The sequence below is a fragment of the Mytilus edulis genome, chromosome 6, assembly GCF_963676685.1.
Source record: "Mytilus edulis chromosome 6, xbMytEdul2.2, whole genome shotgun sequence".
Classification (NCBI taxonomy): domain Eukaryota; kingdom Metazoa; phylum Mollusca; class Bivalvia; order Mytilida; family Mytilidae; genus Mytilus; species Mytilus edulis.
This window is the reverse complement of record NC_092349.1, coordinates 16,287,600-16,312,920: the sequence shown is the minus strand read 5'-3', so window position 1 is coordinate 16,312,920 and position 25,321 is coordinate 16,287,600. Positions and strand designations below refer to the sequence as shown.

Genomic DNA, 25,321 nt, shown 5'->3' with positions numbered 1-25,321 from the left:
GTTAATGACGACGGACGACGACGGACGACGACGGACGACGACAGACGACGACGGACGCCAAGTGATGAGAAAGGTCACTTGGCCCTTTGGGCCAGGTTAGCTAAAAGTTAACTGTTTCCCATGACGTTATATTTGCCCTACCACTTAGTCAACATGGAATGATAAGTACAAAAAAAATGTAGTAGTATACTGTTTCAAATACAATGCTCACTTTTCCTGGAAAGAAAGCTATAAAACACTTTTATTACAACATATACAAAAAAAAAAAAAAACCCCGTAAGATATGAAGCTTATTCCAAAGAAGATAAAACCATCGTTTCAAGCCAGATAAAGTCAATCTCTTATGCAGAATTATCGGTCCTTGCTGGGAGATTGATATAAAGTCCGAAAGGGAGACATGACACTAATTTGAACTATATAAATGATTATGTCAGTTTAGTATCTACCTATGAAAGTGTGTTTGGTACTAGATAAGTACACATGTACATGTTCACAAGGTGGATCGATCTCTTAGTAAAGTCATGATACTAATTTACGGAATTACATTAAGCACATTTGGTAAGATGAAATTTTCATGGAAGATTTAAACTGCACATGAACTGATATACCCACACCGTTAGGTGACGGGGATTTTAATTTTATCATTTTTAGTATCTGCGTCCTAAAATTTATTACTGTTCCCTAACTTACGTTTGCCAAAACCAAATAGAATGAAATCATACACAGGGCTTATTGTTACTAAACACATATAAAACCACAATTTGAATGCCCTCATTGTCATAGTTTTGGAGGTTTGTCCCTTTATAAATTTGCCGAATTTGCCTTTTCGCATTAAGAAAAAGAAATCATCAATAGCTTTGAAAAAAACTATGACGAAATAATAAACAATAAATAACCTACATATAACAGAAAAATCAAGATTGTGCAACATGAATCACACTTAATACCAAGATGAACTCGTGTGCTCTAAAAGCTTCAGTAGTTCATGCTTCATTGTAAGCACTAGCCGTTACATAACATTGCAACTTGATCAACTGAATGACATTATAATAGAGTATGATAAGGTATCTCGTCTAGTTTTAGATTAACTGCGAAGATTTTTTGGGTTGAACTGAAAATGTTTGAATAGTTATTTATATGTGTTTCGGTATGTTGATAAATATTTATCAAAGGTTACCAGGGTTATAATTTAATACGCCAGACGCGCGTTCTCATCACGGACGCCAAGATTAAAATAGTTATAAAGCCAAACAATTACAAAGTTGAGGAGCATTAAGCACCCAAAATTCCAAAAAGTTGTGCCAAAGTCGGCTGAGATTTATTCAAAATGTAACATCCAGTGAATGTATTTACTAAATTATATGCCACTTTAGTCAATGGTAATAAATTAAGATTTTATAGATTGTTTAAAACTTGTATTGGTACGGAGCCTTATGTAAAGGTAGTTAATAATAGATGCCACCGTCGTATTTTGTCACTATTTAGAGCTGGTTATTTACAACTTAAAGTTGAAGCAGGTCGATATGCTAGACCACCAGAATATCTGACAAAGCTGTCCTTTTATTTTTGTATTAGAGGTTTTCTTTTTAATGATAGTGTCTCATAAGTCGTTTTCGGCTGGCATCCTTTTACTTAAATGTTAGGTTCTTATGACTTTATGTATATATATATATATAGATATTGTAATGGATGGTGACACTTTAATAAAATAAATCTTATCTTATCTTATCTCTATCTTACTATAACATTATGGAAAAAATATATACAAAACACCTATTCGGTATTTGCGAGGATATCATTTTGAGATACCTTTTTGTACTTAAATGTCACTCAAACTAAGTTCTAGTGGTGTGTAGTGCAAGCAGCTGTGAAGATCGTAACATTAAAGGATGCCAAAGACTAGCTGCCACCAATCAAGACATTTGTCAGGACAACTGTTTGGCAACTCTCTGTCCACGGACATGTGGACTGTGTCGTATGTATTTAACTAAACTTTTTTTTACGATAGAATTTAATAACGTCTAGGTTACTGTGATTTCCTACTCCTAAAGTTCACTTATAATATACTAATTGCCGAGTTGTAATATCGTATGTGTATTTACTCTTAATGTACTGATTTCTCTTTCTAGGTTGAATATTTTTCGTCTAAACTAAACGAGTTTGATATCTAATAACTACATTGACAGATGATATAAAATATTTATGTACATTTATGAAGTAAGATAATTTAAGACTCGTAAATCCATTTTGAGAATACGAACCCAGAAAGATAAAGAAAATATCCATGAAAACAAATGGATCGATACCAGTTTTGTCGGCCTAGTTAGTTTCTTTACTGTTGAAGTAACACCGCATTTCGTCCGATCGAACTAATAGCACTTCTTTTATTTCAGCCCTGAAATGTTATTCTTGTGAACATGTAGATCATCCGTCAGATTGTAATCAAACAGTCCAATGTAGCAATATGTCAATGGTAAGTGTAGTTAAAGATTTAAAAGTAAATAAACATCAAATGATATTGTCATTGGCATATGTACAGCATATTCTTTCGGTTAAAATAGCAAGTTGTTATTATTTTTATGATGTAATTGGTCAATCGTGTATGAAAAATCAAAATAAAATCATCTGAGATGGCTAGAAACAGTTCGGTAAGTAAAATGTTATATATAATGCAATCTAGCCCTCACAACCACAATTTCAAATGAAAATCACGGTGAAAAGTACTTTATGCATAATATATAATCTTATTTCCTTAAGACAAGATGTAATATGTTATACTGTATATTTTACTCAAATGAAGAAAATTATGGATATATATTAATGAAACAATAACCTAATCACAAAAACGAACCAAAAGACATATATTGACGGCAATTATACAGTCTTCAACAGGGTGTCGCAGTGATCTAAGTAGCCGAACTACTTTCCGACCCGCCTTTCAACACTGTGGTTGTCATTTCGAATCACGTCCGTGGCAGGTACATGTACGGGTTTAACATCAATTATTTTACCAATTAACAAATATTAAATGTGTCCATACATTATGTCAAACTGTAAAACATTCTTGGTCAATATTTGTCTAAATTGAAAAAAACCAATCCTCAGATCCACCATCAACATCGAATTCTATAATAAAAATAAAAAAATAAGATACATTAGCGAACAAGCGGAATTAAAATACTATTTTAATCTGAATCCTCCCATTTGGGTTAATTGTAATGAACCTTTAAAACAAACATTGAAAAAGACATAAAAGAAGATAGAAGAAAACTCTACAATTAATTGCATAATAGATAACAATAAGCCACGACCAAATCAATACTTTGCAACGACATAAAAAATGATTGCTGTAACTTTAAGCCAGAAAGAACCTAACCGCTTCGATAACAGTCATAGTTATGTTTTGTTATCTTACAAAATTGATTGTTTCATTTTTACATTCGTATCTCTCTTTTTCGGTTTAATAGGTTTTTTCCCCATTTTTATTGTTTCATTGTTATGTCAATATAATGTTGGTTTCAGTCCTGCATTGTAAGTCAAACAGTAACAACGTCTCTTGAAAAAAAGTTCCAGCTTGGATGTGTAGATACAACGGCAAGTATTTGATATAGTTGTACATGTTTTATAAATGACACACGCAGAGCTACTAGAAAAAGACACTTTAGTAAACGAAACAAGATAGAAGTATTGCGATCAAGTAGTAGATACAAATAATTTTCTTGAACATGCATGAGATATATTACACAATACGTTACGCAACCAACAATCAATCGTATTAATTTTCTTCAAAATCAAAAACTTACGTAGTTAGGTCTCTTTAGTAATATAAAAATAAAGAATTTATTATTATAAGGAAATTGTTTGATAAATAAGTTTTATTTGTATAAGTACAGCATATATCGGAGTTTATAGTTAACTACAACTCAGCTGTTTATAAAAACAATTTCTTTTTGTTATAAATATCTCCAACGACTATTGTCTTGATTTTTCGTATGCATATACCATGCAATTAGGAGTAGAATTTAAAACTATTCAACACTTCAAAATATCAAAATTCCTCCTCCCCTATTAATACCTTTGTCATAAAATTGAACATTGGGTTATATCATTACTCAAGGGTTTCAACTGTTACGTTGAAGTCATATTAGAGCTTGCTCAGATGCAAACAGCATTTTGATACAGATGATTTGTTATTTTTTTTTAAACGTCGACTTAATCTTGCGGAATATTTTGACTTAAAATTTTCAACACTTTTATTATCTTTGTACGATATCTTTGCTAGAAATATTCAACTTGTCTTGTATAGCTATAAAGACAGGAAGAACAGCTACTTTGGTGTTGATATATTGCACTTTATGACATACAGATGGAACTTATACATTTTTTCAGATATAGATAAAGATTTGACCATTAACTTTCCTGTTCAGTTTGACTTGTTCTGCAGTAGTCATTTTATAGGACTTTCTTGCTAACTGTTCGGTGTGAGTCAACGCTCCCTGTTAAAACTCATACTTTGATCTTTAGTTGTTTTGCTTTTACACATTGTAACTTGTATATCGCATCTTATAATTCTATGTTTTAATTGTTATAATAGGTATGTAATGATTTGTTCAGCAGTCCGCCACAAACCACTCAGTCAAAAGTCAAACGAGATGTTGATTTGGTTGGTGGCTGTTGTTCTTCAGATTTATGTAATAAATATGAAGAGCCTGATAAAATAACTCTTCCAACGATAAATCCGGGTATGTGTTTAATTTTTTAATGGATGATAATGAATTAAAAATATTTGTATATTTAATAGTTATCCCACGATGACGCGGTGCGTCAGTGTAAGATCAACCCGATGCCGGAGGCCAGAGGGTGATCTTACACTGACACACCGAGTCCGAGTGGGATAACTATTTTACATCCCAGCTGTTTTAGATTAGACGAAAAATTATTTACAATTAATAAAATCTAGTTTAGAACGCCAGACAAACATTTATAATACACTTTATACATTACTATAGGATAAATAACTTTTTTTGACCCCCGAACACGATGAGTAGATATCAAACAATGTCAAATCGCCCCACTGGTCAATCGGCCCAATCTATATCGCCACTTTATGAAAACAATCGCCCCACTCTTGTTTACCGACTCGCCCCAAAATGTTACAGAACACTGGAAAGCATGCATAACAACAAAACTCAAACTGGGGTGATCTGGTAGGGGTGATCCGGCTCACCCCTGTTAGAACAAAGGAGCTGGGATATAACAGTCTGATAAAAGTATATGTTTAAGCTACCTATTTAAATCACTAGTACTGCATAAAGAGGTCACATAGGAACTGACGAAACCGGTATTAGACATTTAAAGTCATCGATTACTTTTTGTCGCTACCATCCAGTTTATAACCATGACCGCCGCCGCGTAAAATAAAAGTGCACAACACACCACAAAGAGCACTGAAGGTACACCCTCACAAATTCAATCATAATCCAGAAGTAAGACCACTAAGGTCCTATTCCACTATTTACTCCCGTCCTGTTATTCATATTGAAGGAAGGGATTAAGGATGCGACAAGTGGAACATGATAGTGGACCGATCCTCGCAGTTCAAATTTTATTCTAGATATGAAACTGATCTAAATGTTTTAGTTATTTTTATTTCAAATAGAATCGGACTTTGAGCATCATAACTAAATTAGAAAATGAAATATCCCTACCTTTTTATCGTCGAATGCCTACGTTCAGTGTCCATGAATTAGGCACCATTTCTATTAGTTTGAAGGCTTCTTTTTATTAAATGTTTACTCGCGGTTTTGATTAGGCATGTCTTGTTGACAGTGGTTTTAATTACTAGACATGTCTTACTGACATGTTGTTCAGGTTTGTTTTTGTTTTTCAATGGTTTATGTTGGTTTCTCTGTAAGCATACATTCAGTTTTCAATATTTCATTACATACAGACAGATAGAATTTAAGATTAATGGCTTCTAGCGAGGATAGAGAACGTAATATCAGCGTATCATATCAATTCCAACGGTTCAATGGTGTTCGTCGTTTCTGAACAGGGTTAAACCAAAGACTTGGAAATTTGCATTTCCTGTTTTTCGGCCAAAAAGATGGCATTGAGAGGAAAGATTTAAGACTGGTAAGAACGGAACCAGTATAGTGTCAGACTATTGTGCGATTATAGCTTTTTTTGGAAAACTGTTACCTAGCGCAATAACACATTAAAATAAAACTCAGTGTGCCGGTCTAGTACAACGTAAATTTGATATCACAATGACATATTCTCGTCTGTACTTTCGTTACTCGCCAATCCATCAACATCATCATCATCATCATTTAATGTATACGCCAATTTAGGTTTGTTAATTTCTCTTGAATGAAGTTCACCCTTCCGGTAACACAAACGGAGTTAGTGCTGCCTGTTCCGAGATGGACTCGGATGTTTGTCGATATCTGTCGGAAAACAATGGATGTCTCCTGACTTGTGTTGCCTCTATGTGTCCACAGACTTGTGGCAAATGTTGTAAGTATAATTTCAAATATTTCTTTTGTTATTGCCAAAAATATATTATACGTCTTTGATTCATATATCTTGATCTGTCGTGGTATGATTTGTTACTTCTCAATATGTCTATAATTATCTACATTTCAAATATTTTTGATATTTTTGATATTTTTGTTATGTCTTGGTATATTTTAATATATTTTAAGTGTATATAACGTAATATGACTTGATATGTCTTGACTACTTTGAATATTAAGATATGTGTTGGTATACTTGATATGTCTTGTTTAACTAGTCTTTAATACTTAGTATTGTATAACATGGTGTGTCTTGTTATAACCGGATATGTTTTCATAATAAAGGGTATATGCTTTTTAATTGTATATAAAAGGATATGACATGTCTTTATATATCTTACTTTGCATCGAGTATTCTTGATATGACAATATTAATATGTCTCCTTTTGTCTTGATAAGTCCTGATATGTCTTATGGTGTTTTGCTGCATAGGAGTTATATCTTTGTCTCATTCTTTTGTCAAAATGTCAGTAGGCACAACAGTTTATGAAGGAGTTATGTGTCTTATAATAAAACATTAATTATTTGATCGTAAAATTTACATTATTATATTTTGTTAATGTTTTACAAAGCTCTGACTTGCTATGAGTGTGCAAGTGTTGACCTTCCGGGGAACTGCAGAAACAGAATAACATGCAATAGAAATGAAGTAGGCTATGTTTTTCTACAGTATTATTAATTAGAAATAATTGATTGCATATTTTTTTCTGTTCTCTTTCGGCCACATGCTCCTTCGTTTGTTACCTAATCTTTCGACCAAGCATTCACTTATAAAACGTGTACGGAACATTGTATTTTGAACCATGGATAAACATAGGAGGAGATTTGAGATTTATGTCAAATGGTCTATCTCAACACTAAACAATACAATATATGACAGTTACCAATAATATGAGGCAGGCATTTCCTATAAATGGGGACGAAGTCTGTATGAATTATTTTTTTGTAATTTAAATATTTGTTAAAAAAAGAAACGGAAATAACGTAACGTTTCCGATTTTGGTTCTGTTGTTAGGGATTTTAGTTGTGACGTTATTTAAGTTATGACGTCATATGCAATGTAAACAAAGAAACGCTATCATCAGGTAACGTTTTTTTCATATCAAGGAATTATTAAAAATGAAATTGGTATTGCGTCTCTTCCTATTTTATACTAGACTGATAAATATATATTTTAAAGTTTCATACAAACGAGACTGGAAAAAGGAAGTACATTGTCGATTTCTGCGCAGATCCGGAAATTCATAAACGCGACAAAAAAAAAATTGAACGATTTTGAGTTCATTAGTACAATAAAAATATCGGGAAAATTTTCCCGATTTTTTTTTTTATTATTGAATTTTCTACTGTTATTGGGGACTTCGTCCCCATATAAATATGCATGTATTTTAGTAAAACACTAACAATCAATCAATGTATTTTACTATTTGTCAAATGATATGGGACGAAGTCCCCCAATAACAGTAGAAAATTCAATAAAAAAAAAAAAATCGGGAAAATTTTCCCGATATTTTCATTGTACTAATGAACTCAAAATCGTTCATTTTTTTTTGTCGAGTTTTTGAATTTCCGGATCTGCGCAGAAATCTACGTCCGTTTCCGGTCTTGTTTGCATGAGACTTTGAATAAAATGTATATTTATCAGTCGAAGAAAGGATTCATTTTTAAAAATTGTTTGTTATAAAACAAACAAAAAAAAACGTTACCTGATGATAGCGTTTCTTTGTTTACATTGAATATGACGTCAAAACTTTAATAACGTCACAACTAAAATCCCTAACAACAGAACCAAAATCGGAAACCGTTACGGTATTTCCGTTTCTCTTTTTAACATTTATAAAAAAAAAATCATACAGACTTCGTCTCCATTCACAGGTTATGCCTGCCTCATATTATCAATATAAAAGAAGGCAATAACCAATATACACATGCAAGAATATGTAGATAATCTTTGTTCATTTTTATAAAGTACTCCAATATTTGTATATTCATTTTCATAACAGCGTAGACAACCGTAATACTCATGTTGGTAATACTACTCAATCATGTACCTCGAACTTGTTTGTCATCGGCTTCCAATAATAGTGAGTTTACGCTCACACAGTCTGCCAGATGTCTTCAAATGGGAATTTTAATAGAAAAAACGAGTAAAGTACACGCAAGTGCACGAGAAGGAAAAATAAAAAAAAGTTTGAATATTCAACATTTAAATCAACACACAAGGTTTAGTACTCTGCCAGTTATTCGCCATTGCGATTATACAGTGTACATGTACGATATGACAAGTGGCTGCTACAGATCAACATTTGCCTAATCTGATTTAGTCGATTGATAACCTGAGCGCACCAAGAAATGGTATTGTCCACGCTGTTATGAAAATGATTCTATCTTATTTGATTGCCTTGGAAAGGGGGAAAATATAAAAGTGAACTTATTCAATATTGTTGAAAATAGTAAGAAATGAAAAAACATGTCATTTTTTTTCAAAAAATGAAAATCATCTGTTTAGGAAGATGATGCATGTTCATGAACCTTCCGTTTTTTTTATGTGTTAGATAACAGGATAATTTTAATACAGTGTGTGGCCTGAATGATTATATAATGATTGATTGCTTTACGTTTGAAGGAAAGTTGTATAGCTGTCGAGAGTCATGTATTTAATTTCAAAGCAGGATATAAATTAGGATGTGTAGCTAAACAGGTAAGTTTTTTGGTTAAGTTCCATGCACAAGGTAATAAGAACACAGGTTCGTGATATGCAGAAGACACAAACAAGTGAACGCTCAACCTTTCCCTGAAACTTGTTTAGTTGAGAACATCTCACCATAAACTCAAACGCTTCTAGAAACAATGTTTCCAATGTTCTTTAACTTCTTGACTGATTTTGGTTTTGAAAAGTTTTATTTCATGTGCCGCTAATTAAAGGTAAAGAATGAAACAAAACCCCTTCTGGCGTAATACATTATATACTTACTATTCGTTATGAGTTTTGAGATGAAATGATAAATATCAAGCAGTCAGATCAAGTGATTGGGATCATGATAATAATTAAAAAACAGGTTTGTGTCCAATATATTTAGAAAAACTTCGAACTAAATCAGGAAGTTATATACTATAAATCTCTATATAAGTGGTAGTAAAAAGAGACCACATGTCATTAATTTCAACTTTTCTAATTTATGATTTTATTAATGCAGAACTGCACGAATTTACTAGCAAGGAAGTTAGATGGTGTGTGCTGTGATAGCGATTTTTGCAACGGAAATCATGCTCCACCCACAAGTCTTATTCCATCAACTACTCCAGTACAATCAACAACACAGGTCCCGTTAACAACTCCAAAGCTATCAACCACAACTGTACACAAAACAGTACATCCACATAACCATCTCGGTCTCCCAACAGGTATGTAAATATAAAAAAAGAAGAGAGGCCTCTCATGGGGGTTTCAAAGTAAACACACATTTTTTGGAAATATAATCACATAAGCATTAATTATTCTTTTGAAACATATTAAATATTCAAAAATACAATCCTAGATTTTTAAATAATCAAATAATAATGAAATATTTTGTCTGGTAATCAAATAATCACTTTAAAAACGGTCAAGTAATCACATGACCAAAACCCCCAGGAGGAACCTCGGAAGGTGTGATATGATTGCAAATAAGACAACTCTTCACATGGGACCAAACTGACACATACATTAGCAACTACTGGCCACCTTCAAAAATGATCATAATCAGATATAGAAGACACGTAAGGCAGCAACCATTTGATTTTTTTCAGACAAACTTTTTTTTTCGCGACAAGTCGAAAACAATTTTTTTTCTTTCAATTTTAGCATTACATACAGTGGCAGCTGAGGGTGAAACAAACAAATTTTTTTCTCAGCATCAAAAACAAATTATTTTTTTCTCCAAAAACTAAAAACAAACTTTTTTTTTTGCAAAAAAATCCATGCCCCCCCCCCCCCCCTAGAAAATCAAATGGTTGCTGCCGAATGATAAGAATAAATTCATGAGGATTTCAAATAGTCCAGGGCTCTCGGTCATAAAACTTTACTCCGAGTACAAAATACGTGCTCGAAACACAAAATCAAGTATTTTGATTGGTTGATTCTTAGGTCTGAGTACAAAAATCGTGCTCTAAAATTTTATGACCGCAAGGCCAGGCCTCACGGTCATAAAACTTTCGAGCATGATTTTTCTAATTAGACTCAAAAATCAACGAATCAGATTGCTGGATTTCATGTTTCGAGCATAATTTTTGTGCTCTGTGCACTGAGCAAAGTTTTATGCCTGCAAGGCCAGAACCATATCAAAACAATAAGGAAAATGTTTACAAATATTGATTTCTAACTACTTACCGGAACTACTGTATTCCATCAACAACGTCACGTCAAAACCATGACAACGGGTAGTAACAAAGGTCAAACTTTTACGAATTTAAACTTGTGATGTCTTCAAATTGGTAAATTATATACCATGTTTATTGAATGTTATTAATTAAGTTCATTTTCCCATTCTAATTCCTTAAAATGTCAATGTTTTACCGCCTGGACTACGCTCATAGGGAAATACCCCCAAAATGGTACCCCAAGTGGGAAATTCCAAACACTTTTTTTCACAATGTTTGTTACATATTATTTAAATTTTTTTTTTTTTTATTGATTTCAGTATAAAAACAATTTACGTATAGTGTCTTGAAATATGAAATTTATTTGTTTTCGGCACGATTTTATATTTCAAGACACTATACGTATATTGTCTAAATTGCTTCATCTAAAAAATGTTCGAAAAAACAACGCTTTGATATTCCTACAAAGTTATACAAACAGCATTCAATTCTTATAACTACATGTTTATTCTACAATCATGAAAAATATCTAACATGACGTGTTTCTTTCGCTTTGTAAACAAGAAATATATCAAGCTTTTCATTTGTTTTACATGAATTATTTTATCATTGTCACAAAAAGATCGTGCAGGCATAACCGTGTTGTTGTATTTAAGAATTGACTGCTTCTTTTTGTAACTTCATTGGGGTGTGAAAGCGTTGACCGAAGTACGCTTTGTGTGAAGCGCGACGTAATGTGCAGTTAGTCAATCAGAATAAAGTATTATAATGAAACATACATCTAAAGAATCATACGAAAATAGGATATAATAATATTGAAGTGCCACTCAATTGTTGTCAGCAAATCAAATTTACAGAGTGTAATGAAAGAAACATCTGATTGTATTAGGTTGCTGTAAGATATTGAAGATGAGATGATTAAAAGCTTGTTGTATAGACGCCTGTCTTTCTTTTTGCCCTTTGAATCACAATCTGTTGTTTAAATGTTTTATTGACATATATTCTCAACTTTCATTTGTTCATATACGTATTATACTAGTTATATGCATGTGAATGTGATACCACATACTCTCTTTGTTTTGTTGATTTTTTAGATTGTAGACCTAATCTGGAGAACACCTGTCCATACCATTTTACAAGAATAGGAGAAAGCTGTTACTTTTTTGGTCGGCACGGAAGAACAATGGAGGAAGCAAGTGTATGTGTTTTATCTTTATCATAGGTTCAAAGGTTACTTAAGATTTGTTATCTAATTGGGGCCTCAAAGTGTTGACCAAAGGACATTTTGTATTTGAAGAGGAGAAGACGAAAATATATGTCTTTTATCTATATCATTAGTTCAAAGACTATTTTAGAAGGTAATGCTTCTTTCTTAAATTATATTGGGGTGTAAAAGAGGGACGAAAGATACCAAAGGGACAGTCAAACTCATAAATCTAAAACAAACTGACAACGCCATGGCTAAAATGAAAAAGACAAACAAACAAAAGTAAACACGTCACAACATATAAAACTAAAGAATAAACAACACGAACCCCATCAAAAAACTAGGGGTGATCTCAGGTGCTCCGGAAGGGTAAGCAGATCCTGTTCCACATGCGGCACCCGTCGTGTTGCTTATGTGATAACAAATCCGGTAAATAGTGTAAAAGCGTTGACAAAAAGTTTTGTTGTTGTATGAAAAGCAGGAGCTGCAATTGTATGTGTTTTTTCTTTATCAAAGGTTTAACGTTTATTTGAGAAAATAATGCTCTGTAATGTTAGTGGTGTAAAAGCATTGGTCCACTGGTGGTACGAGGATGGTCGTAACTAAGTTACGACCATCTGAATATGGGAGACAACTCTAGGGATAAGTTTTTCTTTTCCGATATTCGTGCAGTAAAAGGTTCACTTGAGTCAAACCGCTTGTCTCATATTCACTTATCATGAATGCGTTATTGAAACCAAATTTGACACATAAAATCATTCCAATTTTCGTGAAATAGTCATTCAAAAATTCGAGCACTATGGTCGTAACGTTAAATTGTGATGGTCGTGTAACTTTTAAATTGTGATGGTCATAACTTCAACTGTAGTATTTTGGATGATGGTCGTAATCGACACAAGATGGTCGTAACTTTGAAAGATGACCGTAACTCAAGTTTTAAGACGAACTTTTATCAAATTATTTTATAGTACTGTGCACATAACCTGTTACCATGTTAATAAACTCAGTTGATATATAAAGTTTACTATTTGATCTGTTACTATGATAGTTGTATGCAGAAATTTAATTAAAGAGTTATCAAACATACATTTTTGATATATTCCAAACGACCATCATTTAGGAGTAACAGTGAAAACTAATCAACTCGCATTAAGCCAAATAGTATGTTAGGGTTGGGTAGTAATATATGTTTTACTGTATGTTACGACATCACATTGTTGATAAACGTGTATTCCCTCATATTTGCTTTTAGATTTTTTTTTATTCACGACTTTTAATTACCTGCAATCATGTCGGCAGATCAAATTATTGAACGTGCAATATTGAACAATCATCTTTAATTTGTAATCAGCTATTGCAGTTTGTATAAACAATTCAAATATTCGGCTTTTGGTCGTCCATTATATATTGAAAATCCAGATGGCTTCGGAGTCCTGGTGTTTTGAACGTGTTCTTTTTATTTTTATCGATTGCATGACGATCTTGCGGTATATCATTGATATTTGTTCAAGGTATTGGTACGGAATAAAAACTTAATCCATGGTGTCACAATGAACATTGTGTTAACCTAGAAAGTATGAACATTGTTGATATATATTTTACACTGCTACACACGTTGAATTCAAGAGTAAGATCAAATATTAGTAGTTTGTAGCTATGACTGTAGACAGGATAATATAACAAGGTAGAACTAAATGTACTGCGGCAACTATCACATACATATGCAGGTTAAAAAGAATGTTTATGTTATATGTTTATATTGTATAAATGTATTCGGAGTTAAAAGACGCATACAGTTCTATCTTTTAAATATTGTCCTGGGTACAAGCTATGTATGAAATTGTTTACTGAAGACCCTTAGCTGAAGTTAAAAAAAACATTATCATAAGCATATAGTAAACATTGTAAATTGCAACCCACTCTAATGTTCTTTAGAAAGAATTTTAAGGATCCATACCATGAAGGAAATTTTGACTCTACATATGTCTCCTCTAGTAGTGTAAAGATGATCCCAAATTTTCAAGCCAGTGCCAGTATCTTATCATCGACTTTGCAATGTCAAAATGTAGAGGAAATCTACCGAGTTTAGAAAGAGTAGCAACATGTGCTCCTTTGGTAACACCAAGTAAATGTTTACAAAATTTAAAGTGTAGTCTTTCTTGAAGAAGCTTAGGATAAGCATGATCTACGCTTGTAGTCATAGATCTTTTTTTGAAAGGGTTGAATTATCCCCAAATTTTAGTACTATATATTAAGAGAATAGGTTTAATTATATGCTCAATACATGAAGGCTGTTTTTTTAAAATTTGGATTCAGTGACAGAACGTCTTTGCGTAGCTTATGGTAGGCTTTTAACGCCTTATAATACAATTTTCTCTGAGCGACGGAAAAAAATCCAGATACACTAAAAGTTATTCCTTAATATTTACAATGCTGAGCACAATCAATAAGTATGTTATTAAAATGGAAATCATATTTGATATGTCTGCCTGCCTTGTTAAATACAAGGCGAAACCTTAGTTTTAATGGGATTAATTTTCAAACGACAATCTTTACAACAAGGACTTAAATCCATCAAGTTTATTCTGATGTCCTTTTGCTGAATTTGAACAAACGATAATGTCATCAGCATACATAGTAAATAATGGACTGGTCGTGAATTAACAACAACTGGATCAGGGGAACTTTTAAATCACTGAGGAAGTTCATCTATGAAATATTTTAACAAATTTCGACTCAAAATTGTCTCCCTGTTTTGCTTCAACTTTAGTTCTGAAGAGATCCGTTACCCTTAATTTTCTTTAACTAAATCCAATAGACATTATTTTGATTCCTTACTTACATGTATGCTCTGCCGACTTTAAGTATCAAATAAAATTGTAGATTTTTCTTTTAAATTCCACCTAGTAGGTACATACTAGTTTTTAATAGATGCAAAATATAAAGAAAAATCAGAATACTGTTATTTCATGTGATGTCCAATTTGTTAAAAATTCCTTTTCTTTATTCGTACATGTATCAAAAAATAAATCATAACTAAAGCTGTGTTTCTTGTTTTAAAATAATTTTTCTACTTTATGAAATTTACATTGTTATTGAATTTAACCGCTTATAACTATTTGCCTCTTGGTTAATTTTAAACATTATATTTTAAGTAACAGTGACTGGTCGTTTCATTTTGTATTGCTTTTTTTTTTCGATTCGTTCCAATTTCCAACTTCACAAATATATCATATAATTCATTCATATAATAAAAGACACGTTTAAAACTCTTGCCTTGTCTTATTCTTATTCTTGTGCCTATTTAATGAAGAGTTACGACCATCCTGAACACTTTTGTTGTTTAAGTTAATTACAAAAATGAACGTCAAACACTCGGAGAACATATTGTTTCATCAGTTTATTCTCTATAATTTGGTAATGGATATTTTATGATCTGATCTGTGGTACGTGTATCCGTTTAGTGAAATTCAAATCCCTAGCTTCTGTTTAATCCGAAACAGTCAGACTTCAAAAAAAAAAAGACTGGTCTCTTTAAAATTTCAAGGGAGATACAGATAGTGCACATGGCCAAAAATACCAAAATAATTTCATGAACCGGTATGTAAAAAAATGGATCTGTAAAGGGTCTATATGGACGTTAATTGAGCTAATGCTGAATATAGTTGAATAAACCCTGCTCATAACCTAGCAATACCATCTCCTTGAAATCATATTGAAAATAGAAATACAGAACCCGTTGCATCTCCGTAAAGGTTAAAATTCAGTAATTTTTCATTCTGTTTCTCAATTAAATGATTAAGCTTATTTGGTATACTTGTACACGAGTATGAATAAGCTAAAAATATTATTATGAATTAGGCCATTCACTTTCTCAATTGAATTGTTTCACATTTTACATTTCGGGGTCTTCTGTAGGCGACTATTGTTTTTTTCTCATTGTTAAAGGCTGTACTATTGCCTGCAATATTGCTAACATCCACTTCATTTCTATCTAGTTGATTGCTGTCTCCTCATACTCATTTGCAGTTAAACCACATCCCCTTATTTGTATATTATAAGTATAAAATATTTGTTGCTGAACTAAATGACATGCAATTAATAAATCGTTAATTCAGTTTTAAAATAGCTTTAAAATTTAAATTAAATATTTCGTCGATCAACTATGTGAAGCCGACTGAAAGTGTCCGTCAAAAATGCACCATATAATGTTTAATGACACGATTTCATTCCTAAAATGTTTATAAAATATTTCCCCTATGTTTGTAAAAAATATAATTAACACTTTCCTCCTTCATGGCAGGAACTCAGCTAGCAATAATAAAGAACAATTTAAAACACCAAAAGCATTATATAACATGTAGGTTAAATGCAAAAACTAATAAATATATAATTGTGTTTATAAAATTAAAGTCAAGTATTTGTCGCTTATCAATCAAACACAATTTGGATAAAAAGAACTCAATTTAGAAAAGAAAATGTGGGCATTGGCAGTGTGTATTTTATCGACCATTTTAGGGGATTTCTGTTGATTTCCATGCTTAAAATCGTTATAAATTTTTATAACTCCAAATCTTTTTTATTAATTACCGAGTCCTCTTGGGCAATTATGTCGTCATGGGTGGACCGGTTTCCCATTTTGGACTGAGAGGGTAAATACATAAACATTTATATTCGAACATTCGTAATATGCGAAACTTTCTAAAGCATTTTCAGCACACAGTCTGACGAATATGTCGGAAACGCGGTCAATAAAGTGGTTTTTTTTATTATATTATTCTAATAAATTACGATGCCAAAAAAGGGGTAGGCCGTTCTTGTTCAATTATCTTGTCTTTCCAGCTCTTATGTCAGATTTTAATCTTCAACACCAATGTCATGTGTTTGCAAAGATCAGCAAATATAAAAACCAACGTTGTTGTATGCCGCTGGAAGACGGTTTTTTTTCAGAGAAAGAAAATTCAATTTTAATACTTTTGCCATAATTATAACGTCATAATCGTCATGTATATGACGTCATAGCTTCAAAATACACTTAGATGACCTATGGTCAACAATGTTATAAGGCTTTAATCATTTAGTGTGGTATAGGTTGCAAAATTTTGATTTATGACATATGTCGCTTTGGCATCAAACCCCCAAACGACGTATATGTCGCTTTGGCATCAAGAGGGTTAAAGAGTAAAATCACACTTAATACTTGTATATTCACGGTCTGGTTAATGTATTACTTCTTCCTTTGAAGTTAGAAAATAGAACTTATGCATGAGACCAAGCGTACATGTCCATGTCTTATATAAATAAGGGTATATCGATATGCCATTGACATACTCATTTATCTTTGACTAGGCTATTTACAATGGAAATGTTTCATAGGGTGATCTTGAGCATATCACCTTGCATTTTCATGATGTAAACTCCACTAAATAATTAACCATGACTGAAGATTTAACCTTGATTGAACACATAACCTTGACTGAGAATGAAATCTTGAATAGGCAATTGACATTGCCCGGGCATGAACAATTGACTAAGCATATAACTTTGACAGGGCATATAACCTAGACCGATCATATAACCTTGACTGAGCATATAACATTGAATATGCATATATACTGGACAGAGCAGATACCATATAGGTTTGGCTGATCACTGTTTGTGTCAATCATTGTGCTCTCTCTGTGAGGTCAGTAAAATAAAATAGATATAAACTCGTATACTCATAATTAATTCAAAGAGCTGGGTTAACCGCTACTCTTTTTTTTTTTAGAGAAAAAACAATTATTACATTCATCAGAAAGTTTAGTATTTGCTTCCACTTCATTTTGTCTATTGAAATCAGTGAAACATGCATGAAGAAGACTCAGAGTTTCAGAAGAGAGTCTCTAATATTAGGTTCAGAAAATTTATTAAAATTATATTTAAACTTGTTGTGAAACCCAAAATGGTAAAAATATCTTTATAGCGGAAGCTTACTTGATAATACCGTGAATTTATTTTTTGACAATATATCATGGATGAGTTCTACTTCATTGGTAAGAGTAAAAAATAAATCTGAAGGAATCATGGCATCACTGCTATCCATTGGTTTTGGGGTTTTATATTGCTTTTTGTAATATGCTTTGTTTAAGGCATGCTCAATAAACCTATGAGACAATGGTTTGGTTTACTTTGTATTATTGGTAAGGAAAAAACTTAGCATCACAAAACATCATGTCTTCGTTTCTCATTTAAGGATAATCGTTTTGCTTTTTTTTCTTTTTTTTCTGCAGAAAGAATGTTTAGGATTGTGCAGCAGACTAGCAATAATTAGCAGTCGAAACGAAAATCTAATGATAACACAGCTCCTAAACCAACATCAGCAACCACATAAAGGTAATACAATATTTATTATATACATACATTGAAAATTGATCAATGTGTCCAAACTATTTTAAGTTACAGTTAGTAAAAAAAAACAATAAAAAAGAAGAACTGTGGATTTATTACTATTCGTTGAATTCCAATTTTCGTGGATTTCGTGGTTACCTGGGAACCGCAAATTTCAATGTCCAACGAATTACAGATTATAATAACAAGGTTTGCAAATTTTTGCATAACCACGAAATCCAATATCCACTACTCATCATAGATAAGTGCGAGTTTTCCTCAATTTTGTTCTCACGAAAATAAATGAATCCACAGTAAATCTATTTGGAATTGTGGCATGTTCAGCAGAATTCCACATTTGCAATGTTTGACTTTACACAAAAAAATGGGGATTACTCGTTACAATGATTATGTTACATAAAAAAATGTATACCTGTTAGTTATATAGACTGAGTGCCAATAAAAAAGCAACACATTTGTTTTCCAAAAAAATCTTATAATTTTTATTTCATTTATATTAGAACTTTGTATAGTTGGTTGAAAATGATTTTTAAGAAAATTGTCGACAACTTTACGGTTGGGTGATTTTTGAAACAAATGCGAAGTAAGGGTTATTTTAAACGGACATAAACTGAGTTCAACGCTTTTCAACATACGCACCATTTTACGATTTTGTCATTTAAAGCTTGGATAGTGTCATGAATTTTTCCGCCCTTATTGTTAAGAAACTGCAATAAACATCTGAGTGAATGCCACGAATTTATGACAACCAGGGACATGCAGTTTTGGACATAATCCAATGAAGCCTTTCACGGCATACAATTACGAGAAGACTGAAGTTGTAGCCTCTACAATAACCCAAATCATCCACAAATTCAACCAAAATGGATCATTTAATGATAAGCCACATCCCGAGGTACAAAATCATGAAACGCTCAGCAAGACCGATACATTTGGTCTTTAACATATCGGATATGGACTCTGATGGCTGTCCAAAGGTCACGAGAGTTTAATGGTGGTCACGATAGAACATTTGGAGCAATTTCAGTAAAGCACCATTTGCGCAGAAATAGTTAAAAAGCACCACAGTCTTTCCTTGTGATATATAAACGGCCGTCTGGCGTAAACATCGAATTCGGTAGACCAAAAATCATTCATTATGTACAAAAAAAAAAACAATCAGTCGTGGTTACAAAGACATTTGGCACCCGCCTTGGCCAAAAGTCATGCTTTTTTGCCGGATTTTGGTCCGATCGAGCAAATTTTGCATCAGATTTGACATGGTTTAGACGATGAAAACCAACACCAATATCAAAATGTCAGCTTAAGTTTGCTTTGCGGGACAAGTTGAATAACATTCCTTGAGATCACATTAAACGTCCGGGATAATCAATTCCACGGCTCTGTCGAGATTGCGCAACAACACGGGGTGGTAACATTTTTTGTTAGGACTGTGATTTGATGATTCGACATTGGTTGTTTCGATTACCTATTGCGCCCGAAAGATGACAAGGAAACCTTTTTGTTTAATATCGATCTATTGTTAAAATTGTTAATTTTCAAGAACAATTTATTTTGAAAGATTATCATTTCTAATAGAAATTGTATTTTTTAAAAACCAAGTGTTGCGTTTTCATTGCCACTCAGTATATATAAATTTCCAGTCATGTTATGTCCTTTTTAAAATACCTGTCTTCGTGCATAAAAAATACAAAATACGGTCGAGTTTTTCCGAGAAAACCGGAAGTGTGAAAAGAGCCGTAATTTTACCCATATAATTCCTCAATAATGGTAAAACTAAAGTACAGAAAGGTCTATTGTGATGTCATAAACATTTTCAAACTGATATTCTAGACTATAATGCAGTTTTGTATATAGTGTTGGTAAACAATATATAGATATTTTACACACCATCACATTTTGTAATAAAATTGTTTCTTTTGGGGATAACGTCATGGCTTATACCTAACATCAATGATGAAATCTAAAATTATGGGAATTTTGATAGTTTTTGCAATCTTGCAGTATTTAGCCTACTGCTGTCGGAGGGACACAAGTGTCCAAACCAGCTGTGCCGACTTAAAAATCATGCAAACTTTTAATCATTGCTGTATCAATTTATAATAAAAATCCAAAGATGCATACGTGTGATATGTTTCTTAAATGGGTAACGTCAATAACGCTTGATGTCTTTTATAGAATGAAATCATTGTTGGCCATGTGACGTCACAGGCGTCCAGCTGTCGTATTTTTGTACACTAAATGCAAACATATAAAATAAGTTGGAGGAGGTGGGCGGAGTCATAACTCGTATAAATAGGACGGAATTTTAAACATAGAATACTAGTAACGGTTAGAATCGTATCTAATGGGATTTAATTTAGTAGAGGATTAATACTTTATGATTTATCAAACCAAGGGAGACACAAAGTACCAATCTTAGTCTCACAGTTGCTAAAAGCTGCTTCAAATTTAATAACAACATTTACATACCCTATGTTCTCTCAGGCTTAGGTATCAATCAGTACATATCTTACCGATTTAGCATGGTAAACTTGAACACGGGAAGTGGTAAAAAGTAAAATCACAAAAATACTGAACTTAGAGGAAAATCAATTCGGAAAGTCCATAATCACATGGCAAAATCAAATAACAAAACGCATCAAAAACGAATTGACAAGAAGTGTCACATTCCTGACTTGGTACAGGCATTTTCAAATGTAGAAAATGGTGGATTAAACCTGGTTTTATAGCGCTAACCCTCTCACTTTGATGACAGTCTCATCAAATTCTGTTATATTTACATTGATGCGTTAACTAAACAGACACAATAAATACAATAGTCAAAATATGGGTACATCAGTCATCATCGTATAACAATTTAATAAAACAAAAAAACATCTATCTACAAACACATTCATTGATTTGTGTGTCTAACGTCAGAAAATTATATACGTCACATAGATTTTTAGATACCCCTTTCTTTGCAAAACAAAATTCAGAAATACTTTCATGTGAAAAAAGTTGTACACTGTAGTGACATATTTAAAATACAAATTAATTATAACATTGATCCACTGAAATTACCGAATCTGTAATGTTTTCTTTTATATTTATATATCTGCAACAAACTTATCAAATGTCCTCTTGCGACTTCGCAGTAAAGGTGTAAACATTATCTGTCGATAAAGCCTGATAAGAAACTTAATCTTTCCCTAATCAAACAAAAATACTTGATATGCTTTTTTGTATACTCATAAGAAAAATGATTCGTTAAAATATTCCTGAATTGTAATTACTTTTAATTTTTGTTTTTCAAATAATTAATTAAAACCAATAGTTATCAGTTATAGGTTTTTTTTCTGAGCTTCGTGGTAATACATTGTTTTTTTTCTTTTTTTGTCAACAGTTTGTCTTCAACGTATGTGTTTCAATGCCTTTGACATTTTTGTCTCTCTTTATTATATGTGCCTAATAGTCAGTTTCAGGAAATTTCCATTTAAAAGAAATAAAATAAAATGAAGAATTCCAGTAGTATATATATTTGAATTGTACAATGGTATTATTGTTCGATTTTTGCCACTAATAATAATACATGGCTATTGAAATCACTATTTAATCAAATATAAGTATTCATCACCTCTGGTTATATTGACGTCTTTTGTTTCCTATATAACTTAAAAGTTAATGGCTTCGGTATACCTGTTTTTGGTTTTCTCATTTCCACAATGGCTTTGGCTATTTTGGGTTATTTCTTTGTTAGAAGGCTTTTTTTGTCATGGCATCAACAGTTTGTCTTCAACGTATGTGTTTCAATACCTTTGACATTTTCGTCTCTCTTAATATATGTGCCTAATAGTCAGTAACAGGAAATAAAAATCAAATTAAAAATTTCCATTTAAAAGAAATAAAATAAAATGAAGAATTCTAGTAGTATATATATTTGAATTGTACAATGGTATTATTATTCGATTTATGCCACTAATAATTCTACATGACTATTGAAATCAATATTTAATCAAACATAAGCACCATCACTTCTGATGATATTGACGTATTTTTGTTCCTATATAACTAAAAAGTTAATGGCTTTGGTATACCTGATTTTGTTTTTCTCTTTTTCACAATGGCTTTGGCTATTTTGTGGTATTTCTTTGTTAAATGGCTTTTAAACTGTTTCGGTTCATAATCTTCGGCTTTCAAATATTCGACTTTGAGCGTTCCTGATGAATGCAAATTAAGAAAATTGTTTTGGAGACATGACATTAATAACGTGCATGTGTTGCTTACATTATTTTCACATTCAAGACATTTCTTCGTTTAATTGTTTAGTTTATTACAGCGAATCACTATTGGATTGACGCTTATAGGAATTCGTCAAGTTTCAGTGGACCGTGGCAGTGGATGAGCACAGGTACCCTTTTAGGCAAACATGTGTACTCACATTGGAGACCTGGATCACATAGTCACACAAAACCCGATGGTGAACACTGTGCTAGCATGGGAAAGGGCGAATCAAGTGACCCAGAAAATGGATACTTTTGGGACCATAGAAGCTGTAAATTACACTCGCCTGCGCTCTGTGAATATCCATTGGGACACAAACCGTAAAATAATAAAAGATTTGAATAAAAAGCAATGATGTTACCTTTTGTTATGTCTTGTGTATCAAGATATGTTGCACATCCCAACAAATAACTGGCCTATATCTTCAGTTATGTTTTTGGCTTACAAACAATTCTTGTGTGACATATTTCAACACCTACAATCCACTGTATTCACTTATAAGTACTACAGTATAACAAAATAGTTGATACTTTTTCAATCTAAATATTATTTTGTTTTGCCGCTGGACGTTAAACAATAATCAATCTAGGTTGACATTTTTTTTTATGATAGAACTGCTGTTGTAGGATTTTAATGCATTTCAGTTATTGAGGTAATGTAGAAATACTATTACCCCATTTTAATCAATGATCAAACGGAAACAAAGTTGTTTTATTGAAATATAAGCTAATTTTAATTTGGTAAAACAATAACATGTGTTTATCAATTCTTTTTTTACATGTATATATTGAGTTCATAGAAAAACAACATAATATGTTGTTACATCATCTTTACACTGATATTCTTAGATATTCTTAGAACAGCGCTTTTTTATGTCATTAAAGAAAGTGCTATTTGTAATAACGATTTATAATCTTTAATTTTCATAAATTATCACATTTAAAAAACGTGGTCGTAGATACATTGTTCAATCAGTTTGATTGTGCAAACTCTTTGAATTCTGGAACATATAACCAACTTAAATTCTATCTAAGTAAAAACACATAAAACATACATGTACTCATACTGCTTAATAACCAACTATGATATAAATTCTTAGAAACATACACTGATGTTTAACTTTTTGTTCCAAAGACTTTCACATACATTATACTTATTGTATCGTTATTTATAGTTACAAAGCGATATTTTTATTAAGGGGTCAGCTGAGGTCCACCTCCGCGTGCAGGTTTTTCTGCGTTGAAGATCCATTGATAGCCTTGAGCAGTTATCTGCTTTTCGATTGTTTTGTTGCCTCGTTGACATATATCCCTTTTCTATTATCAATTTTATTTTATTCCTATTTGATATGGAATATATCATAAGAAGGTGAAACTGTTTATCTGATAAAGAATAAAAGATTAAATACGTTTCTGTTCTTGTTCGTCAACTGCAACGAACATAAAATATTTATAAATAAAAAACCAAACACTATTTGGGATATCCGCTCGCCTGGACAGTACAGTTAAGCATGTTTATTCATTTTATTTACAATATATGAACATTTGTCTGCACGCCCGTAGCCGCTGCTTCAACATATCATTTTCAAATTATACACAATCTTCAAAAGAAATATCTTTGTTAACAATCTTTTCAAGCATGTATAATCTTAAAAATCATCCACATCAATCATAAGCATGAATACATCAATTTACAATATTGACAAAATAAAAGTGAGTGGGTCGATGGGGTCAATAAATAAAGGCAACAGTAGTATACCGCTGTTCAAAACTCATAAATCTATGGGAAAAAAATCAAAATCGGGGTAACAAACTAAAACTGAGGGAAATGCATTAAATATTAGAGGAGAACAACGACACAACATTAAAATGTAACACACACAGCAACGGAATAAGCATTAGACAATGACCAGACTGAACTCTCCGAAATGCAAGCGTCGAATGACACATAATTACACACACTCAGATTTACCGTTACAATTCTTCCCGCTTATATTAGCCCGTGAAATACTCATTACTCTAGAGTATACCTTAAACCGGTATATCTAGTCATGTGACAAATGTCACAAAAAATACACGTGTTCTTTAATTTATAACATTGATAAATACATTGGGATATTATATTAAATTTGTTTTAATCAAGTTGTGTATACAGTAATCATAAATTTTCAGAGTCATTTGAACTACATATACTTGCTTGAGAAGTTTTAACAAATTCAAAAATTGATAATACACACACTGTATAACAATCAACCTTTATCAATGTTTAACTGCAAGTAGAGGGTGAATACGTAAGAACAATGCAAGAATACAGAACAAGGGTCATAACAAAGTAACATGAAAGTAACCGTATCTGATTATTTGTATACTCATACTACATGTATTTACGAGTCTCGTAGTAAAACCTAACAGGTACTAACAAAAGAAATACACACATGCATGATGTATTTAAATCTACAGGTAACAATTCGCATAAGGTTCATCTGGTTCTTGTTAAGCTACCATACAAAATAATTTATGAT

At 32.2% G+C, this 25,321-nt stretch overlaps 1 protein-coding gene across 1 annotated transcript; it reads left to right on the top strand.

Moving 5' to 3' along the window:
- Positions 1–444: 444 nt before the first annotated feature.
- On the top strand, positions 445–23,160 carry LOC139527235 (uncharacterized). Its single transcript, XM_071322559.1, has 12 exons — positions 445–558; positions 1,841–1,975; positions 2,394–2,473; positions 3,523–3,594; positions 4,595–4,742; positions 6,379–6,519; positions 7,151–7,227; positions 9,205–9,279; positions 9,776–9,983; positions 12,032–12,135; positions 18,417–18,519; positions 22,856–23,160. The coding sequence occupies exons 1-12, from the start codon at positions 522–524 to the stop codon at positions 23,122–23,124; spliced, it is 1,449 nt and encodes a 482-aa protein (XP_071178660.1). The 5' UTR covers positions 445–521; the 3' UTR covers positions 23,125–23,160.
- Positions 23,161–25,321: the final 2,161 nt, after the last annotated feature.

Excerpts from the sequence above, each read along its gene's own strand:
- LOC139527235 (XM_071322559.1), top strand. The coding sequence starts at position 522 with ATGATACTAATTTACGGAATTACATTAAGCACATTTG. Across the intron at positions 1,976-2,393 it reads ACGGACATGTGGACTGTGTC|CCCTGAAATGTTATTCTTGT; the intron begins GTATGTATTTAA and ends CTTTTATTTCAG. Across the intron at positions 3,595-4,594 it reads TTGGATGTGTAGATACAACG|GTATGTAATGATTTGTTCAG; the intron begins GCAAGTATTTGA and ends TTGTTATAATAG.